Raw genomic sequence first — 24726 nt, 5'->3', positions numbered from 1 at the left:
CAAAATTATCAAAATTGTCAAAATTGTCAAAATTGTCAAAATTGTCAAATTGTCAAAATTGTCAAAATTGTCAAAATTGTCAAAATTGTCGAAATTGTCAAAATTGTCAAAATTGTCAAAATTGTCAAAATTGTCAAAATTGTCAAAATTGTCAAAATTGTCAAAATTGTCAAAATTGTCAAAATTGTCAAAATTGTCAAAATTGTCAAAATTGTCAAAATTGTCAAAATTGTCAAAATTGTCAAAATTGTCAAAATTGTCAAAATTGTCAAAATTGTCAAAATTGTCAAAATTGTCAAAATTGTCAAAATTGTCAAAATTGTCAAAATTGTCAAAATTGTCAAAATTGTCAAAATTGTCAAAATTGTCAAAATTGTCAAAATTGTCAAAATTGTCAAAATTGTCAAAATTGTCAAAATTGTCAAAATTGTCAAAATTGTTAAAATTGTCAAAATTGTCGAAATTGTCAAAATTTTCGAAATTGTCAAAATTGTCAAAATTGTCAAAATTGTCAAAATTGTCAAAATTGTCAAAATTGTCAAAATTGTCAAAATTGTCAAAATTGTCAAAATTGTCAAAATTGTCAAAATTGTCAAAATTGTCAAAATTGTCAAAATTGTCAAAATTGTCAAAATTGTCAAAATTGTCAAAATTGTCAAAATTGTCAAAATTGTCAAAATTGTCAAAATTTGTCAAATTTGTCGAAAATGTCAAAATTGACTTTTTTATCAGAATAATTCTAATGGGGTGAATGGAAAAAATCGTAAAAATTTTCAATGTTTTTCAAATTTTTTTTAAATCGTTCAGAAATTTCCCAATTTATTCAAGTTTTGTTAAATGTCCATGATTGGAGAAAAATTTTGCTTTTTTCTTATTGATTCTAAATGCCGAGTTAAAATTGTGCATAATTTCCAAATACTTCCAAATTTTGTCATAAAAAAGTCGAAAATTAAAAAATTTCAGATCCAATGTTTTCTAGGTATATTTTATTTTTTTTGGGAAAATTTACATATATTTGTTAATTTTGAATATTTTTTCTCATGTTACAGGATTATCGCGGTTAACCTTGGCCGATGATTTTTTAAATTTTAAAACGAGGTCAAAATTTCAACTCAACTGCAGCACATGCTTAAGGTTTTTTATGACAGTTTGAATATTTTTCCTTCCGCAAAGCCTAAAGACAAAAAAAACTCAAATTTGAATCCACACAGCTCCCATTTCACAATGCCCGAAATTTCAACTTAACTTTGAGCAAGTTTCCGCCAGATGTTTTTAATACCACCTTCATCAGAGATAGAACTTCCACTAGCTAATGACTTTGATGTTGGGGAGGCTTTGTCTTTTTTCTTCTGCTTTCGTTTTATCTCTTTTCAAAAGTGCGAATAAAATTCCTCTTTCAGCCGTGGCATTTTCCCCTTTTGTGATCTCGGGAGGAAAAAAATTGTAAGATATCACTTTTCACTCCCCCGATTCATATCGAAACTTGCTTCAAACTAAGAGAAATAGAAAAAAAACTCCTCTTCTTCAGAAAACAACATAAGATGATTTATGTCCAGTTTATCTCACTTAGCATTTCGTTCGCACTTGATCCAGATGGGATGAAGCTGGAGATGAAGATGGAGATGCCGCGCCGGATCGAAACTCTCGAAACTGATATTTGTTATTCAAACAAACTTTCCACCGGCTGACATTTTATTATCCGACCGACGACCACCCAGAAGTAAGTACCATAGCAGCGAGCGATCAAACGAGGGTCCAAACCAATTTTCACGCACTTTTCCACATTTTCCGCATGTGTGGGGTTGTGTTTTTCCCTCACAATTTGATTATGGAGTGAAATGGAAATCGTGGAACTGAAAAAAAAAACTAGCACGGTTTCTCAGCCGGGAAGAAACAAACAACCGGGTTGTTTATTTTCGCACATTTTACACTGATTTTCCAATTTTCCAACGTTCTAATTGCAAACGTCGATGCACTTTGGTGTTTGCGGGGGGAATGGAGGTTATTTTGGCGCAATTCGCCAATTTTCCACGCTGCCGAATTGGGACGGAGCAAAATGGGAAGCTCTATTTTCGCGCGCGCTCCTTCAAACTGGGCAATTGCACTTGCAGTAGGAAATCAGTTCGAGTATCCAAATAAGAGGAAGGGTCTCCTCTCCACGATGACGGCAATCCGACGGAGCTTTGGCAGCGTTCTCTGTCTGGTGCGACTTGACGGTTAAGAATCACTTTCCCAACTAAGACCAGAACAACCAACACAAGTCCGAAAATTGGATGCGCGTTTTCGTCCGTGCTCCTCCGTTTTCTTCGGTTCCCCATCCAAAAGATATCCACATAGGTTTAAGAAGGATTTCGCGCTTCAAGTCGTCAGCTTCCAAGCGAAGATGGGCACTGATTACTGCCGTCGGGCCAAAATGACGGATGCTCGTTTATTGGCTGTTCTGAGAGGTGGCGGTAGGGTCATTAGGATTTTTGAAATTGGTTTTCAAAACAACACTTAATTAGGTGGAAAATGAGGCTTATTCATAGATATCTTTACTTTAAACCGTTGAAGTGGTTTCCATTATTTTCTTTGCATTTGGTTTGATAAAGTCCAGTTGCCAGTATTTTGTAAGTTTAGAAAAAACACCCGCTGCATATCATAAGAATCAAACCGTATCTCTATAATCTAGAGAAGAGTTTACGTTCTAGAGTCCTTAAAAAATTTATTAAGGTGGAATAAAAAACCATTAATTCTATCATAAGACTTCCTCAGTTCAAAGTTTAGACTCTATACATCTCGCCGTTCACTTGACGGCATCGAGAACTTCGAAGATCTAAACGACCTCGAAAATTTCGATAGCATGGAAGGTCCCAACGGCTTCAACACTTCGATGCCTTCGAAGACCTTGAAAATCTCGACCGCTCGAAAGATTGTGACGCCCTCGAAGACCTTAACGGCTTGAAAGATAGAGTGGGACTCGAAGACCTTGTAGGAGTCGAAGATCTTGAAGTTTTTAAAGATTTTGACGGTTTCAAAGATCTCGACGACCTCGAAGGCTTAGAAAACCTCAACGGTCTTGATGACCTCGACGGCTTCAAAGACCTCGACGGCCTCGAAGACCTCGACAGCCTCGAAGACCTCGACAGCCTCGAAGACCTCGACAGCCTCGAAGACCTCGACGACCTCGAAGACCTCGGCGGCTTCGAATACCTCGACGGCCTCGAAGACTTCGACGGCCTCAGAGACCTCGGCGGCTTCGAAGACCTCAACGGCCTCGAAGACCTCGACGGCTTGAAGAGCTCGACGACTTGAAGACCTCGACGGCCTCAAAGAGGTTTTCGAGGCTATCGAGGTCTTCGAGGCCGTCGAGGTCTTCAAGGCCCCAAATACCTCGACTGCCTTGAAGACCTTGACGGATTTGAAGACCTCGACGGACTCGAAGACCTCGACGGCCTTGAAGACCTTGACGGTCTTGAAGACTTCGACGGCTTCAAAGACCTTGACGGCCTCGAAGACCTCGACGGCCTCGAAGACTTCGACGGCCTCGAAGACTTCGAAGAACACGACGGCTCGAAGATCTCGATGGCCTCGAAGACCTCGACGGCCTCGAAGACCTCGACGGCCTCGAAGACCTCGACGGCCTCGAAGACCTCGACGGCCTCGAAGACCTCGACGGCCTCGAAGACCTCGACGGCCTCGAAGACCTCGACGGCCTCGAAGACCTCGACGGCCTCGAAGACCTCGGAGGCCTCGAAGACTTCGAAGACTTCGAAGACCTCGACGGCCTCGAAGACCTCGACGGCCTCGAAGACCTCGACAGCCTCGAAGACCTCGACGGCCTCGAAGACCTCGACGGCCTCGAAGACCTCGGAAGCCTCGAAAACCTCGTCGGCCTCAAAGACCTCAAAGGCTCCGAAAACCTCGACGGCTTCGAAGACCTTGATGGCTTCAAAGATTTCAACCACTTCGAAAACCTCGATGGCCTCGAAGACCTCGACGGCCTCGAAGACCGCGACGCCATTCATGACCTCGAAGGATTCGAAGACATCAACAGCCGTAATGACAACGAAGACCTCAAAAAATGATGTCCTCGAAATTTACTACTATTTCGAGGAGCTGATGGCTTCGAAGAACTCGAGGGCCTGGAACATCTCGTTGACCCGACAGATTATTATTATTATTATTTTTTATATACTAAGCACTAAGTAACTATATTATTTAAGTTCTCAGCATGAGTAAATTTTGTTCGCGTTTTGTGTTTTTCCTTTTGCTGTCAGACATGCTGAGAACAGTTAGCGTCCATTACCAGGGGGCTCATATGAGCTTCTTGATGTGGGGGAGTGTGGTGGGCCTCTAATAATTAAAAAAAAAGATACCGTCCCATGACATAACTTGACGAACATAATTCCGAACATGCATTCGGTCCATGGCAACCATTCTCCAACTTATCGGACATTCCAAATTCGCCAGATCACGCTCCATTTGGTCTAACCACCTCGCTCGTTGCGTCCCAGCTCGTCTCGTGCCTACCGGATTCGTAGCGAACACCTGTTTTGCAGGACAGTCGCCTGGCATTCTCGCAACATGCCCTGTCCAGCGTTCGCCACCTTCTGGATACTGGGTTCACCGTAGAGTCACGCGAGCTTTTGGTTCATCCTCCGCCTTCACACTCCGTTCTCCTGCACGCCGCCATCGCTACCGATCGTGACACATACCTTACCGGCTCTCAAGATCTCGACGGTTCAAATGATCTCATAGATGCCTTGATGACCTCGACAATCTTACAGCTCCGAAGGTTCCATTAACCTCTATGGTTTTGACGGCTTTCAAGACCTCGAAGGCCTTTAAGATTTCAGCGGATTTGAAACCCTCAATGGCTTCGACGACCTCAGAGACAATCACTGCTTTGAAAACCAGAACGGCCCTTAAAATCGTCAGTTTTGAAGAATAAAACGATCTTGAAGATCCAAACTGCCTTGACATTCATGATGTTCTCTAAAATTTCAACTTTCTAAAGACCTGACAACCTTGACGACCTCAACCGCCTTGAAGACTTCGTTGGCCCCGAAGAACTCTACTCTATTCATGACATCGAGGGATTCGAAGAACTCAACAGCCTTGAAGACATCGAAGACCGCGACAGTTTAGATGTCCTTATCGACCTTGAAGATCTTGACAATCCCATAGACATCGACGGATTGGAAGACCTCGTGGACCTCGAAAACCTCGAAAGCTTCAATGGTCCCAAATACCTCGATGGTTTCAACGACTTAAAAGATCGCGATGGCTTAGAAACTTCAGCGGATTTAAAGACCACAATGGCCTCGTCGATCTCAAAGCCAACGACTGCTTTAAAAACCTTAATGGCTCTTAAAACGGACCGTGTCGAAGACTCAAACGATCTTGAAGACTCAAACTGCCTAGACATTCTAGATTGTCTCAAAAACCTCAACGATCTAAAGGCCTTGTCTACCTTGAAGATCTCGACGACCATAAAAACGTTAACGGCTTAAAGATCCCGATGATCTAAAAGACCTCGATGGCTCTGATGATCTCGACAACCTCGTAAACCTCGACAATCTCAAAGACTTCTATGGACTGGAAGGCCTCGTGGGCCTCGAAGTCCTCAACAACCTAAAGAACTCATCTGATTCATCTAAGGCACTGGTACTGTAAGACTTCTTGAGCCTTAAAGACCCCTTGGGACTTGAAGACCTTTTTTAAGGCTTTGCAGGCTTTGAAGAATTCAATTGGTCATGATTCAGAGGACCTCAACGATCCTGAAGATCTCGACAATCTCACTGATATTGAGTTTTTACCGCCCGTTGTAATTCTAGAGCTAAAACTTTACGACCTTACGATTTTTTTTCATAAGTTGTTAACCCATTAAATTCCAAGGCAGGGCGAGGACCTTCAAACTTCAAAAATAAGCCTATAGTTAAACCCAAATGCTTGATGGTCAAAAGTTTTCATGACCTGAGAACTTGTAGATCTAAGCTTGAAGATCTGTAGACATGAGAACCTGTCGATCTGAAAGCCCGATGATTTGAGGCCTGACTACCAAAAACGTTGCCTGACAACTTTAGGCATGACTTCCAAAAACGTTGACAACCTCTTTACCGAACTTTAACTGACCATAATACTTAAAAATCAGTCGCTTAATAAGCCTGACATTCTTAAGAGTTGACGTTCTAAAGACATGAAGAATGATAATCTTTTGACGGCTAGACGAACTGAGATCCTAGCTTTCCAAATTCCTCACTAACGAAAGACTTTTTGTTTTTAACAACTTAACGAACTTAAATTTGTTCTGAATACACAATCTATAGACTTTACAGAATAAGCACATCGACGACCCAAAGACCTCGTCAAGCTTAAAACTACTGTCGATTCAAGACCTCGACGACCTTAAACGATCCTAAGATTTCAATGGTCTTTAGACCCAAAGAACGGCCAAAAACACTCGAATATTTCAATGTCTCAATGGCACGATAATATATTGAATTCACCTTCTAAAGAGCTCGAAGGCTCGAATTTTTAAGTAACCCATCCCACACTAAAGCAACATCATCGTGCTGAACATTGTACCGGCTTAAGCAAGGAGCAAACCCAGTGGTTAGAAATAATTCCAGTTATGAGTGAAAAATTTTAAGCGCGTATCAGAGGAACTGTCATTCATCTTTCCCGCGTGGCGTTGGGAAAAACAAAAGAACCGTTGAGTGACACACCACGTGTAAAGTGTGCGCGATCAAAAAGGCCGGTGTGACGAGTTTTCACCTCATCCGAATCGGGGATATCGTCTCAAAAATATCTGAGAAAATGTGACGGATTGAGGAAAGTGAGAAGAAAGATCCGGAACGACGACCCAGGGTCAGAAACTCCAAGAATTTGCCCCATGAGAGATCACTACAAAAACCCGGAAAGGAAAAAGTAGGGTCACAAACGCTCGGGTGCAGAAACTCCAGTCAAGAAACAGGCACACACAAGTTACCTCGGAAGGCAAAAGCGAAGTGACTCAGCACCACAGGTACGGAAACAGATCGCCACAGAAGCATCTTGAAGTATGTCTTAGTGACATTGTCTTTCTCCCCAAAACTACTCCATTCGGAAGACAACCAAGAAAGAACGGGCGGAAGGAAGCACAACCTAAAGCAAAAGGGTCGCGTCGCGTGAGTTCCTTGCATTTCCTCAAGTGGCAAAAAAAGAACTTTTGACCTCAATCATCTGCACGACATTGCTTTTCCGGTACGAGTTCTCCGGGTAGCTTCATCAGAACAAGTCTGGCCATACTTTGTTTATCGTTTCGCATTGGTTCCACGGATCTGGTGATCTCGACGGAAGTCCGATTAGTGATCGCCTCCACGGCGCGAAACCAACGACGGTTCCACAGACATAGCAGGTGCGACGGATTCGGGCATTACTACTTCAACTCCAGCTTCAGGATCAAGTGCTGTGACAGGCAGCACCAGCTACGCGCCAGCGAGACGTGACAAGGTCACGTGTGGCGAAGCAATGTACGGAAGAGGCGTTTTCAGCACGACAGGCGCTCAATGATCATGTGCTACGACCGGCAAAGCGGTATCCGAAAGAGGCGCTTTCAGCTCGACAAGCACTACAGGATCGAGTGCTACGACCGGCTACACCAGCTATGCGCCAGCGATACGCGACAAGTCACGTGTGGCTAAGCAGTGTCCGGAAGAAGTGATTTCAGCAGCATTGGTGGTTTAAGCTTTAATGCTGCGACCGGCAGCATTAGCTACGCAAAAGCGAGACGTGACAAAATCACGCTTGGCAAAGCAGGATCGAGTGCTACTACCGGCAGCACCAGCTCCGCGCTAACAAGACGCGAAAAGGTCGTGTGTAGCAAAGCAGTACCTGGAAGAGGCGTTTTCAGCATGACAGGCGCTTCAGGATCGAGTGCTATAACCGGCTGGACCAGCTACGCGCCAGCGAGACGCAACAAGGTTGGGTGTGGCTAAGAAGTGTCCGGAACAGGTGCTTTCAGCACGACAGGCGCTTCAGGATCGAGTGTTTCGACCAGCAGCACCAGCTACGCAAAAGCGAGACGTGACAAGGCCGCGTGTGGAAAAGCGGTTTCCGAAATAGGCACTTTCAGCAGGACAGGCGTTTCAGGATCGTGTGCTACTACCGGCAGCATCAGATAGCGAGACGCGAAAAGGTCGCGTGTGGCAAGGCGGTGTCTTGGAAGAGTTGCTTTCAGCACGACATTTGCTTCAGGATCGAGTGCTACGATTGGCAGCATTACCTACGCGAAAGCTAGGCGCAAAAATGTCGCGTGTGGCAAAGCAGTTCCCGGAAGAGGCGCTATCAGCACGACAGGCTCTTAAGATCGAGTGCTATAACCGGCTGCACCAGCTATGAACCAACAAGACGCGAAAAGGTCACGTGTAGCTATTTAGTGTCCGGAAGAGGTGCATTCAGCACGACAGGCGCTTCAGGATCGAATGATACTACCGACAGCATTAGCTACGCGAAAGCGAGTCGTAAAAAAGTCACTTGTGGCATAGCAGTGTCCTGGAAGAGGCGCTTTTAGCACGACAGGAGCTTCAGGATCGAGTGCTACGACCGGCAGCACCAACAAGACGCGACAAGTTCGCGTCTGGCGAAGCGGTGCCCTAGAAAAGGTGCTTTCAGCACGACAGGCGCTTCAGAATCGAGTGCTACGACTGACAGCACCAGCTATGCGCTAGTGAGACACGAAAAGGTAGCGTGTGACGAAGCAGTACCCGGAAGAGGCGCTTTAAGATTAAACGTTGTGACCGACAGCACCAGCTACTCTTAGGTGAGCCGCGACGAGGTTGCAAGTGACGAAGCAGTGTCCGAAAGAAGCGCTATCAGTAAGAAGACGCACTTCAGGATCGGGTGTGATGACTGGAAGCACCGGCTACGCTCGGGCGAGAAAGGTTTAGTAAGTGACTGCTGAAAAATCTGCTGATCCACCGATCTTCAAACTGATAAATTAAAAACCTGGCGATCTTCAAATGTGATGACCGCAAGACCTGATTGACCTATTCAAAGACCAGTTAACTTGAAGAGCTTATGACAATGCGGTTGGTGCCGGTTAATGCTAAGCAAGTTATTTTGCTTTGTTTTTGTATGCTTTTGCAAGAGTGTATAAAATAAATGGCTTTTTTCTATCCTCTCCTTCCCAATTTTACTGGTCTAATTCTTTACGAACAACATAAGCTTAATTTTCGTCCAAATTTTTCTTTGTCCAGAAATCAACCTCCCTAAATGTTCCCCATATTAGCATAGTTCAACCATTATGGCTCAATTTGTATGAGAAACCTATTTTGAGTAGCATTCGCAACGAGGCGATGCTTCAGAGATCATTCTGTGCTGCTGATATTTTATTCATTCCACCCTTTTGAAGTGCCGATAAAACTGCAATAACCCATATTAATAATAATCGACTATCATCAAAACGAAACCGCACACCTCATCCGAGAAATCGTTCTTCACTTGATCGAAGAAGAAGCTGGGGGAAAAAAACCAACCTTGGCGCCAAGCTTCGATGAGTTTCCTCCCGATTCAGGCGTTCGTTGTTTATCATTTGCCAGAATTAAGGCAACTCCGGAACTACCGGTGTCTGTCCGTCGTTGGCCCTTGAAAGAAACTAAGACGTTTTTTTTCTCCTCTCGGTGTATTCATTCTTAAAACATCTTTTACTCCAGCAGTCCCCAGATGGGAGCATCAGCAATGTTTCATACCTTCTGATTCCGCCCGACCGGAGCAAACCATTCTATATTCAGTACTAGCAAACTAGCTTTTTATGCTGAGAAAGATGTTTTTCCATCGAGACGCTCTCTATCTTTCGCCCATCGTGGAAAGTCCAAAGTAAAGAAGGGGGTCGTTCCAATTATTTATGCATGCACCCATCATACCGTGTCTAACTAATCGCCAAAAAGTGTGCGCCCTGGTTTTTATTCACTCTTTACTGACATGAACACATTCAAACATATACACTAACTCAAACATATACACTAACAAATATATTTAGAAGAAATCATCCGTCAGCAGATTCGTTCCTTGCTTTTCTTCTACGCAAGCAAGTAGGATGTTTGCTGGTCCGTCTTGGCTTGAATAAGGGATGGGTATTTTGCACCCAACAGCTTCTTACAACATTCAACATTAATCTAGTACCAGTACCCAGTACCAGTTAGTGCTAGATAGTTCACTCAGACTGGACTGGACCCAGTCAGACGGGGTCGGGATGTTTCTCATGTTTTTTGATCTCCTAATATTTCGAACTTGAGGAAGAAATAGACGGAGCACACTCAGTAGACAGTCCCGATGTTATCATGAAAAGGAAAGAGAAGGTTTTAGTTTTAATCCTTGGAAAATGTATCGAGGTGGACGATTGGAACCAAAATCAATCTCGTTTTATCTAATTTCATTTTTTACTTTGTATGTATGTAAGTACATGATAATAACTCGATTTTGTATTATTTTAGTTTGAAATCATAATGGCAGGGTCATTTACACTAAGGTTGCCGGAATTTTTTTCAGCACCTATCTGGTCCGGGCATATTCGGGCATTTTTATACAAAAACATGGCAAAATCCGGGTATTTGATTTTTACAATTGACAACCCAAAACCCGAATATGTGGGCAAATTTTGTCAAAACTCAAAAATTTCTCAACAAAATCAAGAAAAAAAATTGTAAAAATATTTTCATCAAAGTTCATTGACAGATTTTAATTTGTTTTAATAGCTCCCAATACTTTTCATGTTTTGTTTTAAATAAAACTTGCCCAAAAAATTTTGTTTTGAAGACATAATTTATTTTTAAAAACACAATTTGTTTATTTTCATTTGATTTGCAAAATAATGTTAATGAATCGAACTTTTAAAATGAAATCTGGGCCGGACTGTTCCCTACTTTCTGGATTTAGACGTCAGTCCGAAGAGTCAGATTATTTCGTTTCTGCCCCCTTTACGTAGCGATTTTTGGCGGAAAGGTAAAAATGAACCACTGTAGGGGCAGAACCTCTCTGGGGCAGTATAAGAGCTATTCATAGGGGCACGATGAGCGTTTTTTGCCGTAGAATCTAGCAGCGAATGCAACTCAACGAAGTCAACCGAACAATAGACACATTCCACTCGCTTGTACCGCTCAAAAGTGATTTTTATCCGTTCGCATATCAAAAAATTTCACAATTGTCTATAATTTTGATAGTTTAAATCACACAAAACCAACGGAAAAAAGAGAAAAAAAAATTTGAACCCATGTTTAAGATTATTTTGAAAATCAGTTTTTTTGTTGAAAAAAGTGGTGTTTTTGACAGCTTTTACAAAATCATTAATTTTAATACATGGATGATTTTTTTTTTGGAAATATTTAAAGTATGTTCAGAAGCCAAAAAACGCGGCTTCATTTTGTAGAAAAACGAATTTGTTTATATTCAATGTAGCTGGTTTGAAAAGCGAACAAAAGCAGTCGCAAAAGAGTGAATTCACGTCACAAAAAAAGGGAAGTTTTTAATTTTACGAGAAAAATCTGACTTTTTTTTAAATAAAAAAATAAGATTTTCTTTGAAAATTATAAGACGATTCTAAAAATTTATAGAAATCGGTTGGAATCTAGCTGAGTGCTAACGAACAACTATAAAACCGTTTTTTGTATCTAAATGACGTAACATTTCGCTTTACTTGTCTGATAAGTTTTTAAATTATGCCAATTATAATATGAATAAAGACTTGAATCCTTCTTTCCGACTCCACCCAGAAATAAGGGAGGGTCTCAAATGAATCGTACCCAAAGAACCTCTCTTCCTTTTGCTTGTTAAGTTCTCAATCTATGCCGATAAACTTGTGTGGAAGCCCTGATTGGTCAAAATATTTTCAAGCTATACATCGCAATTATCTGGAACTCCCTTGGTCGCTCCCTTCTTCCCACTGCAATGCAGAAAGGTTTTTAAATAGAAACATATCTCGTACCTTACCCTGTTGAAATCATGTTGATATGTTTTTTCGCCATTTACTAAACTTGTAGACATAACACATTACAACTTGAAGTGATTCCAAACAGCACTTGTCATGGTATGAAATCTTCCGACTTTTTATACTGCTAATTACGATATTTTATTTGTTTTATCAAAAAGTGCAAATTAAATTCATATAAATAAACTGTAACTCAATTGGTCAAGGAATAGAATGGTTTTTAAAGGTGAAAAAAATATGTTTAAAATTTGTTATTCGGCTGAATCACAGTAATTTTTATTCAGCTGAGGGTCCACATTTCAAGATTTCAACATACTGACCTTATCTGTTCATTGACAATCGATTGAAAACAGATTTCCAAAAATTGAACGTATTCAAAAAATATTTCATGCTACGACGATGATTGTATCCCATTTACCCGAAAACTATTGCCCAGAATGACTTTTCCCCAGAATGACAAATACCCGAAATCAAACCCCAGAATGAATCATTTCCCAGAAATTTTTTTCCCAAAATGGAACATTTCCCAGAACTTTTTTCCTCAGAATAGAACATTTCCCAGAATGACACAAATCCCAGATTATTTCCTCTTGTATTTTTTTTTTGTGACAAAAATGACAAAAATGACGAAAATGACAAAAATGACAAAAAAGACAAAAATGACAAAAATGACAAAAATGACAAAAATGACAAAAATGACAAAAATGAAAATGTCATTTTTATCATTATTGTCATTATTGTCATTATTGTCATTTTTGTCATTTTTGTCTTTTTTGTCATTTTTGTCATTTTCGTCATTTTTGTCATTTTTGTCATTTTTGTCATTTTTGTCATTTTTGTCATTTTTGTCATTTTTGTCATTTTTGTCATTTTTGTCATTTTTGTCATTTTTGTCATTTTTGTCATTTTTGTCATTTTTGTCATTTTTGTCATTTTTGTCATTTTTGTCATTTTTGTCATTTTTGTCATTTTTGTCATTTTTGTCATTTTTGTCATTTTTGTCATTTTTGTCATTTTTGTCATTTTTGTCATTTTTGTCATTTTTGTCATTTTTGTCATTTTTGTCATTTTTGTCATTTTTGTCATTTTTGTCATTTTTGTCATTTTTGTCATTTTTGTCATTTTTGTCATTTTTGTCATTTTTGTCATTTTTGTCATTTTTGTCATTTTTGTCATTTTTGTCATTTTTGTCATTTTTGTCATTTTTGTCATTTTTGTCATTTTTGTCATTTTTGTCATTTTTGTCATTTTTGTCATTTTTGTCATTTTTGTCATTTTTGTCATTTTTGTCATTTTTGTCATTTTTGTCATTTTTGTCATTTTTGTCATTTTTGTCATTTTTGTCATTTTTGTCATGTTTGTCATTTTTGTCATTTTTGTCATTTTTGTCATTTTTGTCATTTTTGTCATTTTTGTCATTTTTGTCATTTTTGTCATTTTTGTCATTTTTGTCATTTTTGTCATTTTTGTCATTTTTGTCATTTTTGTCATTTTTGTCATTTTTGTCATTTTTGTCATTTTTGTCATTTTTGTCATTTTTGTCATTTTTGTCATTTTTGTCATTTTTGTCATTTTTGTCATTTTTGTCATTTTTGTCATTTTTGTCATTTTTGTCATTTTTGTCATTTTTGTCATTTTTGTCATTTTTGTCATTTTTGTCATTTTTGTCATTTTTGTCATTTTTGTCATTTTTGTCATTTTTGTCATTTTTGTCATTTTTGTCATTTTTGTCATTTTTGTCATTTTTGTCATTTTTGTCATTTTTGTCATTTTTGTCATTTTTGTCATTTTTGTCATTTTTGTCATTTTTGTCATTTTTGTCATTTTTGTCATTTTTGTCATTTTTGTCATTTTTGTCATTTTTGTCATTTTTGTCATTTTTGTCATTTTTGTCATTTTTGTCATTTTTGTCATTTTTGTCATTTTTGTCATTTTTGTCATTTTTGTCATTTTTGTCATTTTTGTCATTTTTGTCATTTTTGTCATTTTTGTCATTTTTGTCATTTTTGTCATTTTTGTCATTTTTGTCATTTTTGTCATTTTTGTCATTTTTGTCATTTTTGTCATTTTTGTCATTTTTGTCATTTTTGTCATTTTTGTCATTTTTGTCATTTTTGTCATTTTTGTCATTTTTGTCATTTTTGTCATTTTTGTCATTTTTGTCATTTTTGTCATTTTTGTCATTTTTGTCATTTTTGTCATTTTTGTCATTTTTGTCATTTTTGTCATTTTTGTCATTTTTGTCATTTTTGTCATTTTTGTCATTTTTGTCATTTTTGTAATTTTTGTCATTTTTGTAATTTTCGTCATTTTTGTTATTTTTGTCATTTTTGTCATTTTTGTCATTTTTGTCATTTTTGTCATTTTTGTCATTTTTGTCATTTTTGTCATTTTTGTCATTTTTGTCATTTTTGTCATTTTTGTCATTTTTGTCATTTTTGTCATTTTTGTTATTTTTGTCATTTTTGTCATTTTTGTCATTTTTGTCATTTTTGTCATTTTTGTCATTTTTGTCATTTTTGTCATTTTTGTCATTTTTGTCATTTTTGTCATTTTTGTCATTTTTGTCATTTTTGTCATTTTTGTCATTTTTGTCATTTTTGTCATTTTTGTCATTTTTGTCATTTTTGTCATTTTTGTCATTTTTGTCATTTTTGTCATTTTTGTCATTTTTGTCATTTTTGTCATTTTTGTCATTTTTGTCATTTTTGTCATTTTTGTCATTTTTTTCATTTTTTTCATTTTCTTCATTTTTGTCATTTTCTTCATTTTTGTCATTTTTGTCATTTTTGTCATTTTTGTCATTTTTGTCATTTTTGTCATTTTTGTCATTTTTGTCATTTTTGTCATTTTTGTCATTTTTGTCATTTTTGTCATTTTTGTCATTTTTGTCATTTTTGTCATTTTTGTCATTTTTGTCATTTTTGTCATTTTTGTCATTTTTGTCATTTTTGTCATTTTTGTCATTTTTGTCATTTTTGTCATTTTTGTCATTTTTGTCATTTTTGTCATTTTTGTCATTTTTGTCATTTTTGTCATTTTTGTCATTTTTGTCATTTTTGTCATTTTTGTCATTTTTGTCATTTTTGTCATTTTTGTCATTTTTGTCATTTTTGTCATTTTTGTCATTTTTGTCATTTTTGTCATTTTTGTCATTTTTGTCATTTTTGTCATTTTTGTCATTTTTGTCATTTTTGTCATTTTTGTCATTTTTGTCATTTTTGTCATTTTTGTCATTTTTGTCATTTTTGTCATTTTTGTCATTTTTGTCATTTTTGTCATTTTTGTCATTTTTGTCATTTTTGTCATTTTTGTCATTTTTGTCATTTTTGTCATTTTTGTCATTTTTGTCATTTTTGTCATTTTTGTCATTTTTGTCATTTTTGTCATTTTTGTCATTTTTGTCATTTTTGTCATTTTTGTCATTTTTGTCGTTTTTGTCATTTTTGTCATTTTTGTCATTTTTGTCATTTTTGTCATTTTTGTCATTTTTGTCATTTTTGTCATTTTTGTCATTTTTGTCATTTTTGTCATTTTTGTCATTTTTGTCATTTTTGTCATTTTTGTCATTTTTGTCATTTTTGTCATTTTTGTCATTTTTGTCATTTTTGTCATTTTTGTCATTTTTGTCATTTTTGTCATTTTTGTCATTTTTGTCATTTTTGTCATTTTTGTCATTTTTGTCATTTTTGTCATTTTTGTCATTTTTGTCATTTTTGTCATTTTTGTCATTTTTGTCATTTTTGTCATTTTTGTCATTTTTGTCATTTTTGTCATTTTTGTCATTTTTGTCATTTTTGTCATTTTTGTCATTTTTGTCATTTTTGTCATTTTTGTCATTTTTGTCATTTTTGTCATTTTTGTCATTTTTGTCATTTTTGTCATTTTTGTCATTTTTGTCATTTTTGTCATTTTTGTCATTTTTGTCATTTTTGTCATTTTTGTCATTTTTGTCATTTTTGTCATTTTTGTCATTTTTGTCATTTTTGTCATTTTTGTCTTTTTTGTCATTTTTGTCATTTTTGTCATTTTTGTCATTTTTGTCATTTTTGTCATTTTTGTCATTTTTGTCATTTTTGTCATTTTTGTCATTTTTGTCATTTTTGTCATTTTTGTCATTTTTGTCATTTTTGTCATTTTTGTCATTTTTGTCATTTTTGTCATTTTTGTCATTTTTGTCATTTTTGTCATTTTTGTCATTTTTGTCATTTTTGTCATTTTTGTCATTTTTGTCATTTTTGTCATTTTTGTCATTTTTGTCATTTTTGTCATTTTTGTCATTTTTGTCATTTTTGTCATTTTTGTCATTTTTGTCATTTTTGTCATTTTTGTCATTTTTGTCATTTTTGTCATTTTTGTCATTTTTGTCATTTTTGTCATTTTTGTCATTTTTGTCATTTTTGTCATTTTTGTCATTTTTGTCATTTTTGTCATTTTTGTCATTTTTGTCATTTTTGTCATTTTTGTCATTTTTGTCATTTTTGTCATTTTTGTCATTTTTGTCATTTTTGTCATTTTTGTCATTTTTGTATTTTTTGTAATTTTTGTAATTTTTGTTATTTGTGTAAGTTTTGTAATTTCTGAAATTTTTTTAATTTTGTTATTTTTGTAATATTTATTATTTTTGTAATTTTTGTCATTTTTGTTATTTTTGTCATTTTTGTCATTTTTGACATTTTTGTATTTTTTGTAACTGTTGAAATTTTCATTTTTGTCATTTTTGTGTTTTCAATTTGTCATTTTCGTTATTGGCGGCATTTTTGTCAATTTTGTCATTTTTGTTATTTTGTCGTTATTTTTTTGTCAGTTTAATTAACATAAAATCCCGTTATTTTATTAATTTAAAGTTATTTATGAGTATTTTCTACCCTGTCTCTGGAGCCACTAAAATATTTTTGATCTGGGATTTTATGTTGAAAAAAAAAATACAAGGCCTGCCTGCCGAAAAATTTTAAAATTAAAAGTGGACATTTGGTTCTAAAGGTTGATCACCCCTGTTTTTGACGATTTATTGTGTTTTAAATCAATATTTATTAATTCCATAAAAGATTTTAACTTGACCCATAAGTTCGAATGAATTTCATTCAGTGAAGAATTCTATAATGCTATTATAATGTTTCAAATGCGTATCAGAGAAAGTGTGAAAGATTATTGTCATAATTAAGGGTGATCAGCTCCTGATGCCCGTGAAGAAAACGTCAGCCCAATCATGTTCCTGTCATGTAAATTATTTTCAAAACCACGATTACCCAGCACTTTACAAAGCAAACGAATGAACAAAAAAAACAAGATAATTAACTTACGAACATCAACGTAACACTCGCAACCACCAGAATCGGTACTTAGACAGTGCGCGTTGTTCATCTCCCTCCTGGTCTAAAGACTAAATCCTTTTTCCTCTTATCCAACTGGTGGCACAACATAATTTTCCCCGGCTCGTTCGTCATTCATCTAATTTTTCGCACCAACGAACGAATGACGCTTCTTCATTCATCTGCTCGCTGAGAGAAGTCTCAAGAGGCAGCACAGGCAGCTTTACAAAACAAATAAAAGTACAATTAACCGGGTGATGAGGAAATAAACACTCACATTTTAACTACAACTGGGGACGACTGGGGGCTGTGTCGTTTTTCCCCCCTCAAGCTGACACTTTTCGAAACCATTTCCATCATCAAGCACCGGCTGTCAAAGTTTTATCTTCTTCTATTTTTTTTGGCTTGATCCTTTCGTTCTGCCTAGCTGTTTTATTACACTTCTGGTCACTCTCTTGGTTGTCTTGCAAGAAGAAAGTGTGGGGGGAATTGGGTGAGGGCACTGTTTTTATTTTCCTCTCGAGAAAGCCGGCACTTTTTTCTCTCACTTCTGACTGCTCCATCCATTTTAGCAGCGCGCCGTTGTTAATTTGACTTTAATGTTTCCATCTGGGAAAAATAAGAGCAAGCCCCACACTCAAAGGCCATCAAAATTGTAGATCTCTTTTTTTTTCTCTTTCCTCTTGGTTGGAAAAAATTGAGAGGTAACGACCCCCAGAATTATAAACTTTTTTTTTGTTTGGAAAACTCTTACATCAGAACACTTAAAAAACGTCCAGATTGATGAGAAAATTATGACAAATAATGTCTACCTCCAAAATCCCGAGAAAAACATCAACCACTTGTCACGATTTTTTCCTCGTTAATTGAGAGATTTTTCCGGGGTTGGGCCCCAAGAATCGATCACAGTTTTCCCCCACCCCTACATCATTTCTAAGAGTGGCTTGAATGATTTAAATTTATAGAATAAAAACTCGACAACCAAAATCTTCGAACTGAACCCACTTGTTGGCACCGGTAGACTGGGACCCGATTGACGACTGTTAGCCAGCTCCGATTTGACTCAACTTGCCTCGAGGGATCCCGGCCCCGGCTGGTGGGAGTGTTTGGAACTGATTTTGAGATTTGCCCGGTTTTATTTTGTTAATTTTCGCGCTCTCTCTCGGCTTCAAGAGACCCTCATTCCGGGATGGTCATTTGAGGTGGTGTTTATCTGTTTTTTTTTCTGGTTCAACCCACCTCGTCCCACTCCCAAGAAAAATTGGAGGAAAACAGCTGTCGGTTAGGAATGAGCTGGGAATGTAAATATGGGAGTAGTTGAGAAAAAAAAACTCTGGTAAGATGTTTGGATTACAAATTTGGCTTGAAGATTAATGATCGTAGAAAATGACCAATCACTAGGGATGTCAGCAAAAAGTGATACATTGATTTTTTTTTCCAATTTTCTAAAACTTAATTTGTGTAACCATTTTTTTTTATTGCGTTAATCGTTAGAAATTTATTCGACTAGATATTTTCAAGCACCCCTAAACGTAGATAACCGTCATAAAAAGTACTTACGTACAAGCAGAGCATCTACAATTTGTTTATAATTATAGCAAAACTTTTTCGCCCGCGTGCACAAATATTAGCATAGATTTTCCGCGATGTTTTAAAGTATTGAGATATCGGAAAAATCTGCCCAAACAGCACGAGTGAGATGAAGCAGGAAACGACTGATGGCTATCCTCCATCCCTGAACCAAATGGGATCGAACGGTTGGCCGTAAATATTTTTACGTTGAATGTCCCGTTAAAGTCGTATGAAAGTAGTTAATGAGTTGGCATTTGACTTTCGGCTGCCGAGCAGACCTACGATCTTCCCCGCCTCTCCATCAGGGAAGATTTTATTGCATTGGAAAGTTTTGGGATAGACAATGCAAGCGGATTGAAAATTTTATATTTTAGTCTTCTGTTTTGAGCAGAGCACTGTAATTGCTGATCAGGGAGTTGTAAAAATATTCTGTCCAATGAAAGTTGGAATTGTTGTAAAGCAGTGCAGACACGATATGCATTTTTCCTCTTGAACAAAAAAGTTAAATCGTTTCCAAACGAATGCTAAAGCGATCTCCAGGTCCACGATAATTTATATAATTATCATTTTCGCATTTTTATGTACACAAAATAACTAGGTAAATAAATTGGAGGTCATGTGCCAATTGATTAGAATTTCTTAGAATTCTTCATACTCAAATTTCAAAACACTTAAGAAGTATTTGCCAGTTTTGTATGATTAAGTTAATGACCGTTTGGAAAGGTTATCAATATACTTTTATAAACAATTTCGTTTGAACAATATTTTCTTCGGAAGTCCGGATTTCTGACAAAAATGGCGAAGTACTAGATTGTCGGAAGCCTGTGATTTGTTGCCAGTTTACTAGCGACGTTTCTAAAAATTTAATTTGAATTGACAATAGTGTATAAGGCCGTATTAAACCATCGGCTATTGAGAAATAAGATAGAGACTTAAGGCAGAAAACCTTAAATAAAATAAAAATACAACAGAACTAAATTTAAATTCCATGGAGATACAGACAGTTCAACAGTGAAATCCATAACTTAAAATCGGATTTTATTCAGACCCACAATTTTAAGTATCAAATTAAAATCGTACTACCAGATTACTAATAAAATTCGAGTACCAAATTGAAAATCAAAGTTACAATCCGAAAAATGCAGGAATTGAGAACACTAAGGGAACGGTGTCTCTGAGAGAAAACTTTATTTTTCAAAAATAAGCATCGCTAATTTTTGCACCATTCGAAAGATGGGACTTCCCCCTTTCATTTGAGCCCAAATTTGAAATAATCCACCGGGGGGTCTAGAACATTTTATTTTTTTGAAGATTATTTAACCTTTTGACCGGTTTTTTTCAAAGACAAAATCATACTAATCACTTTGAAAACACTCGTCTTACCTTTAGCGTAAATCCAACATCGAATGTCAATAACATGATTTAATAGGAAATTTGCCTGGCTACAATTTTGTAGAAAATATCAAAGTGATACAAATTTAAAGAAAAGAGTTGGAATGCCACAAACAGAGTGATAATTATTTCATTTGAAAAATCTAATACAGCTTCTCGTCACTGATTGAACTGAGTCCAGAAAAAATATTCCACGAGCTTAGTTATTGACTGTAGGGAGTATAAATGTTCAAAACGGTTCATTTACATTTAAAAATGAACCTTTTACATAAAATTGATCAGGATTATCTGAAGTTATGAGCATTTGTAGAGTTTTATTCTGGAAAAATGTCTCCCGCCTTTCTTTAAAATTTAGTTATTTATATTTTGAGCTAAGTTAGTGTGAATACTTTATGAACAAACATTTTAGACTAGGAAACTAATTAGATTTACTTCTTACATTCAAGCCCAAATTTAAAATGATGCATCTGGATTTCAACATCATACATCTTTGTTGAAAATCTCTCATTCTTTTTCATGATTTCTGAAGGTATTCCTATTTTTCACTTTTGATTGATTAAAGAACCTTAGACACGGGTATCTTAAGCATGATAAAGTGTCATATATAAAATGAAAAAAAAAAAAAACTTCAACTTATTGTTTATGTTTGATTGCATATATTAGTGTTTTTGGAGGCACTCATGTATGTATAAATGTGGTCGAATTTAAATTTTCAAGCAAAAATTCCTGATTGTTCATTTTTGTCAAAAGTACACGACAGAACCTTTTGGCTTTTATTAATGTTTTTTCGATAAAAAGGAAAAAGAAGATTACAAAATGAACTCAACATCAACTTTGTTTTCAACAATTTTAAGAGGTTGATTTGATGTGATACTGTTATCTGAAAATATTCCCTCAATTCACTTTAAGTTGTCAGAACTGAAGTCCTCAGATTTTTTTGCGAATTTTCTACTTCGAAAATTTTACATTTGTTGAAATTGATTATTTGTTTTCCATTTTCTTAGATAAAATAAAAAAATATGTGTTTTTACCTGATAGTATGGAACACTGCAAACATTTGTCTGTGGATTTCTGCATTTTTGGCTTTCCCCTGGAATGTTATTTTCTTACTTCTATGAAAACAAATTTGAATTTGAAATTCGTTTATTTGAAAGGGTGCCGTGCGCTATTCCAATTAATCACCCTACTATGAAAACAAAATATAACATCGTGTCATGAACAGTATTTAAAGCAGTGGCTTGAAATGCTTAAAATTATTTTTCTACATAGATTTTCTCATATAAGGCACATATTTAAAATGAAACATTGCAAAATGTATGAAAAGTTTCAATTCAAGCAGGTGCCATTTTTTTACGGCCGGATCTAACTTTGAAGCTAACTTTAGTTATTTTCAGTTGAAACATCAGTGGGGGGTAGGGGATTTAAAATATAAACTAATTAAAAAAAAATAACCAAAGCTGGCTTGCAACAAACTTGTATACAATGTACATTGCACAAAATCCAACAACCGAGAAAATTAAGGTCAAACATTGAAAAAAAATCCTAAACAACAGGTAATATTACTCCAATCTTCAACAGTTTGGCTTTCGCTCTTTCAACAGTTTGAATTTCCAAAGAATGCATAAAATTTTTAATTAAAATATTTTAAACTTTGTTTATTCCCAACTTCGGGATTTTTGAAAAATCGGAGTGACAAAAAAAAAGATTTGATAGTTGTTCCGGAATAAAAAAAACCCTCAAAATGCTCATAACTTCAGCTAATCCTGATCAATTTTATGTAAAAGATTGAATTTGTAATGTAAATAAACCGTTTTGAACATTTATACACTCTACAATCAATAACTAAGCTCGTTGGATACTTTTTCTGGTCTTAGTTCAATCAGTGGTGAGAAGCTTTATTAGATTTTTCAAATGAAATAATAATTACCCTGTTTGTGGCATTCCAACTCTTTTCTATAAATTTGTGTCACTTAGATATCTTATAGAAAATTGTAGCCAGGGAAATTTCCTATTAAATCATGTTATTGACATATGATGTTGGATTTACGCTAAAGGTAAGACGAGCGTGTTCACAGTAATTAGTATGATTTTGTCTTTGAAAAAACCGTTAAAAAGGTTAAAAAATCTTCAAAAAAATAAAATGTTCTAGACCCCCCGGTGGATTATTTCAAATTTGGGCTCAAATGAAAAGGGGAAGTCCCATCTTTCGAATGGTGCAAAAATTAGCGATGCTAATTTTCGATAAATAAAATCGTTCTATCAGAGACACCGTGAAGGGGTGATACGGTCAAAATTTGGTAAAGGGAAAACGCGTGTAAATCGGTGAAATCGTTTATTTAAAAAATCAAATTAAATTTCTTTTTCAAGTTTAATTAGTATAAAATTCAGGAAAAAAATTCAGTTAGGCTTCCGCTTTGCCAAATCCAAAAAGTCGGGCCTTACGCTCAACTCCTGCCATCAGATTTTGTACAGCCATCTTGTCCACCTTCTTCGCCGCAAAAAGCCAGTTTGCCTTGAACTGCTGCTCGTCCTTAGCAATTTTTTTGGTCTTCTTTAGGTTCCGCTTGACATTAGCCCAGTATTTCTCAATTGGGCGGAGCTCTGGCGTGTTGGGAGGGTTCGCGCTTTGCCCGTCGTATTTCATCGTGATTTGGAGTCACTACCTTCTTGCAAGTCGATAGTCTGGCTCGGTTTTTGGCTCGATGCATGGTTGTAGACGATACACCCAGCTTATTTGCGGCATCTCGGAGACAGAAGTTCGTATTTCGCTTGAAACTACCGGCAAGTTTCATTGTCGTCTCAGCGGCTTCCGGTTTTCGATTTCCTCCCGATCCGGACTTCCTGGCTGTCGACAAACGTTCCCCAAACACTTTAATTACATTTGTAATGGTTGATTTGGCAGCTTTTAGCGATTTTGCTAGCTTTGCGTGCGAGTAGCTCGGATTTTCGCGATGCGCGAGTAAAATTTTGATACGCTGCTCTTCTTCCTTGGACGGCATTTTGACAACTGAAGAGTGAATTCCAAAATCAAAATAGGAGCAATATTCTGTAACAGTATCGATATTTTGTTATTTTACTTGTGCACCCCTAAAAGATATTTTTAGAATGCTACTTCCCAGAGCATTCTCTGGCTTCAAACCCGTAGCCACTCAGGGATAGTACTCCCAGACTCCCATCAGTAACTGGAACTCACGAGAGTGCTCTTTATTCGAGGCACTCAATGACGTCGAAACTAGGATTGGTCGATCTTGGATCGATCCTGGGAAGATCGATCTTTTCAACTCCGATTTTCGATTTTTTGGATCGATTCCTCGGCCTGGAAAAAATCGATTAAATCGGTTTATTTTCGATTCGATCTTTCGATCTTTTTTTCTTATTTAGGGGAAATAAAAGATAAAGGCTACCTTAAGGAGGATGCTTATTAAACCTTAGAAAACAGCTATAATATGTGAGTTGCATCATTGTTTCGTATTCAGACACTAAAAAAGTCTATTTCCTAACTGGCTGAAACTTGAATAAAGTAGATAAAAACGTTTAAAAATGTATTTTAGTTTTTTTTGTAGAAATCTGAAATTCAGACACTGTAGGGGCATAATATGAACCCCCCTAGGCCAGTAAAAGCACTATCAATCGGGGGACGATGAGCGTTTTAAGCCGTACAATCTAGATGCGATTTTTTTTCTCGATAAAGTCAACTGAATTATATAGTCACAGCTTGACTAGTTTCCATCTGACGATTTCTCTATTGGTATCGGAGAGATAATCAGAAAATTCGAGTTCGATTCCTGGTCGAGGTGATTTTTTTTCCCTTTAGCATTCATGATTCATGATTTTCAATTCATTTCAAAACGATTCTACAATTTATTTTCAAAAGTTTTAGATTGGGTGCAGGGAAGTGTTTGTGTTTGATTGAGATTAAAAAATTTGCTACAATTTGCAAATCTTTTGAAATAATAGCGATTTTCCAAAAAACTACTTTTTTCATATAAATAAATAAATTTTATTTTTTAAATTTTTATGCATACTTTGTTTGGTATCTCTCATGCTTACATTAAAAAAAAACTTTAAAAAAATACCATGAACTAATTTCTTTCAATTTCTAGAATATTTCTTGTCAATACATTACATACTTAAAAATATCAAAGCGTTTCCGAGATATTTAGATTTTGATTAGAGTTGTTTTCAAACACTAACTCCGGTTCACATTACATAAAAGCGCTTGAAATATTTTTCATTTCATATGTAGAAGGATTATACAACTTTAAAATATTGTGTCTTTTTTTGCACATTATTAATAAAAAGCAGTTCCCTCTAGTTACAAATGGAAAAGATCGATTAATCGAAGATCGATCTTAAAGCTCCGATTTTTTAGATAGATCGATCCTAGGACCGTTCATCTGAATCGATCTTGAAGATCGATCTTTTCCTGAAGATCGAACAATCCTAGTCGAAACCCCACCGCCCAAGAGCACTCCAGATATGACGTCACGAAGGAATCGCCTT

General features: G+C 36.2%; 1 protein-coding gene across 7 annotated transcripts in view; it reads right to left on the bottom strand.

Annotated features, from left to right (window-relative positions):
* The window catches only part of LOC129751017 (band 7 protein AGAP004871-like), a 396735-nt gene that overhangs the window by 178780 nt on the left and 193229 nt on the right, over positions 1–24726 (bottom strand). The window contains exon 1 of one of the 7 annotated variants that reach the window (XM_055746258.1): positions 17251–17987. The exons of 5 other annotated variants lie outside the window; for them this stretch is intronic. In XM_055746258.1, coding sequence (XP_055602233.1) covers positions 17251–17311 — 61 coding nt within the window. In that variant the 5' untranslated portion in view covers positions 17312–17987. Of the gene's footprint in view, positions 1–1566; positions 2223–17250; positions 17988–24726 lie in introns of those variants that run through there. One more of the 7 variants, XM_055746261.1, reaches the window with a different exon arrangement.

The sequence above is a fragment of the Uranotaenia lowii genome, chromosome 3 (assembly GCF_029784155.1).
Source record: "Uranotaenia lowii strain MFRU-FL chromosome 3, ASM2978415v1, whole genome shotgun sequence".
Lineage (NCBI taxonomy): Eukaryota > Metazoa > Arthropoda > Insecta > Diptera > Culicidae > Uranotaenia > Uranotaenia lowii.
The sequence above is the reverse complement of the archived record's forward strand: the minus strand, read 5'-3'. Positions and strand labels throughout refer to the sequence as shown.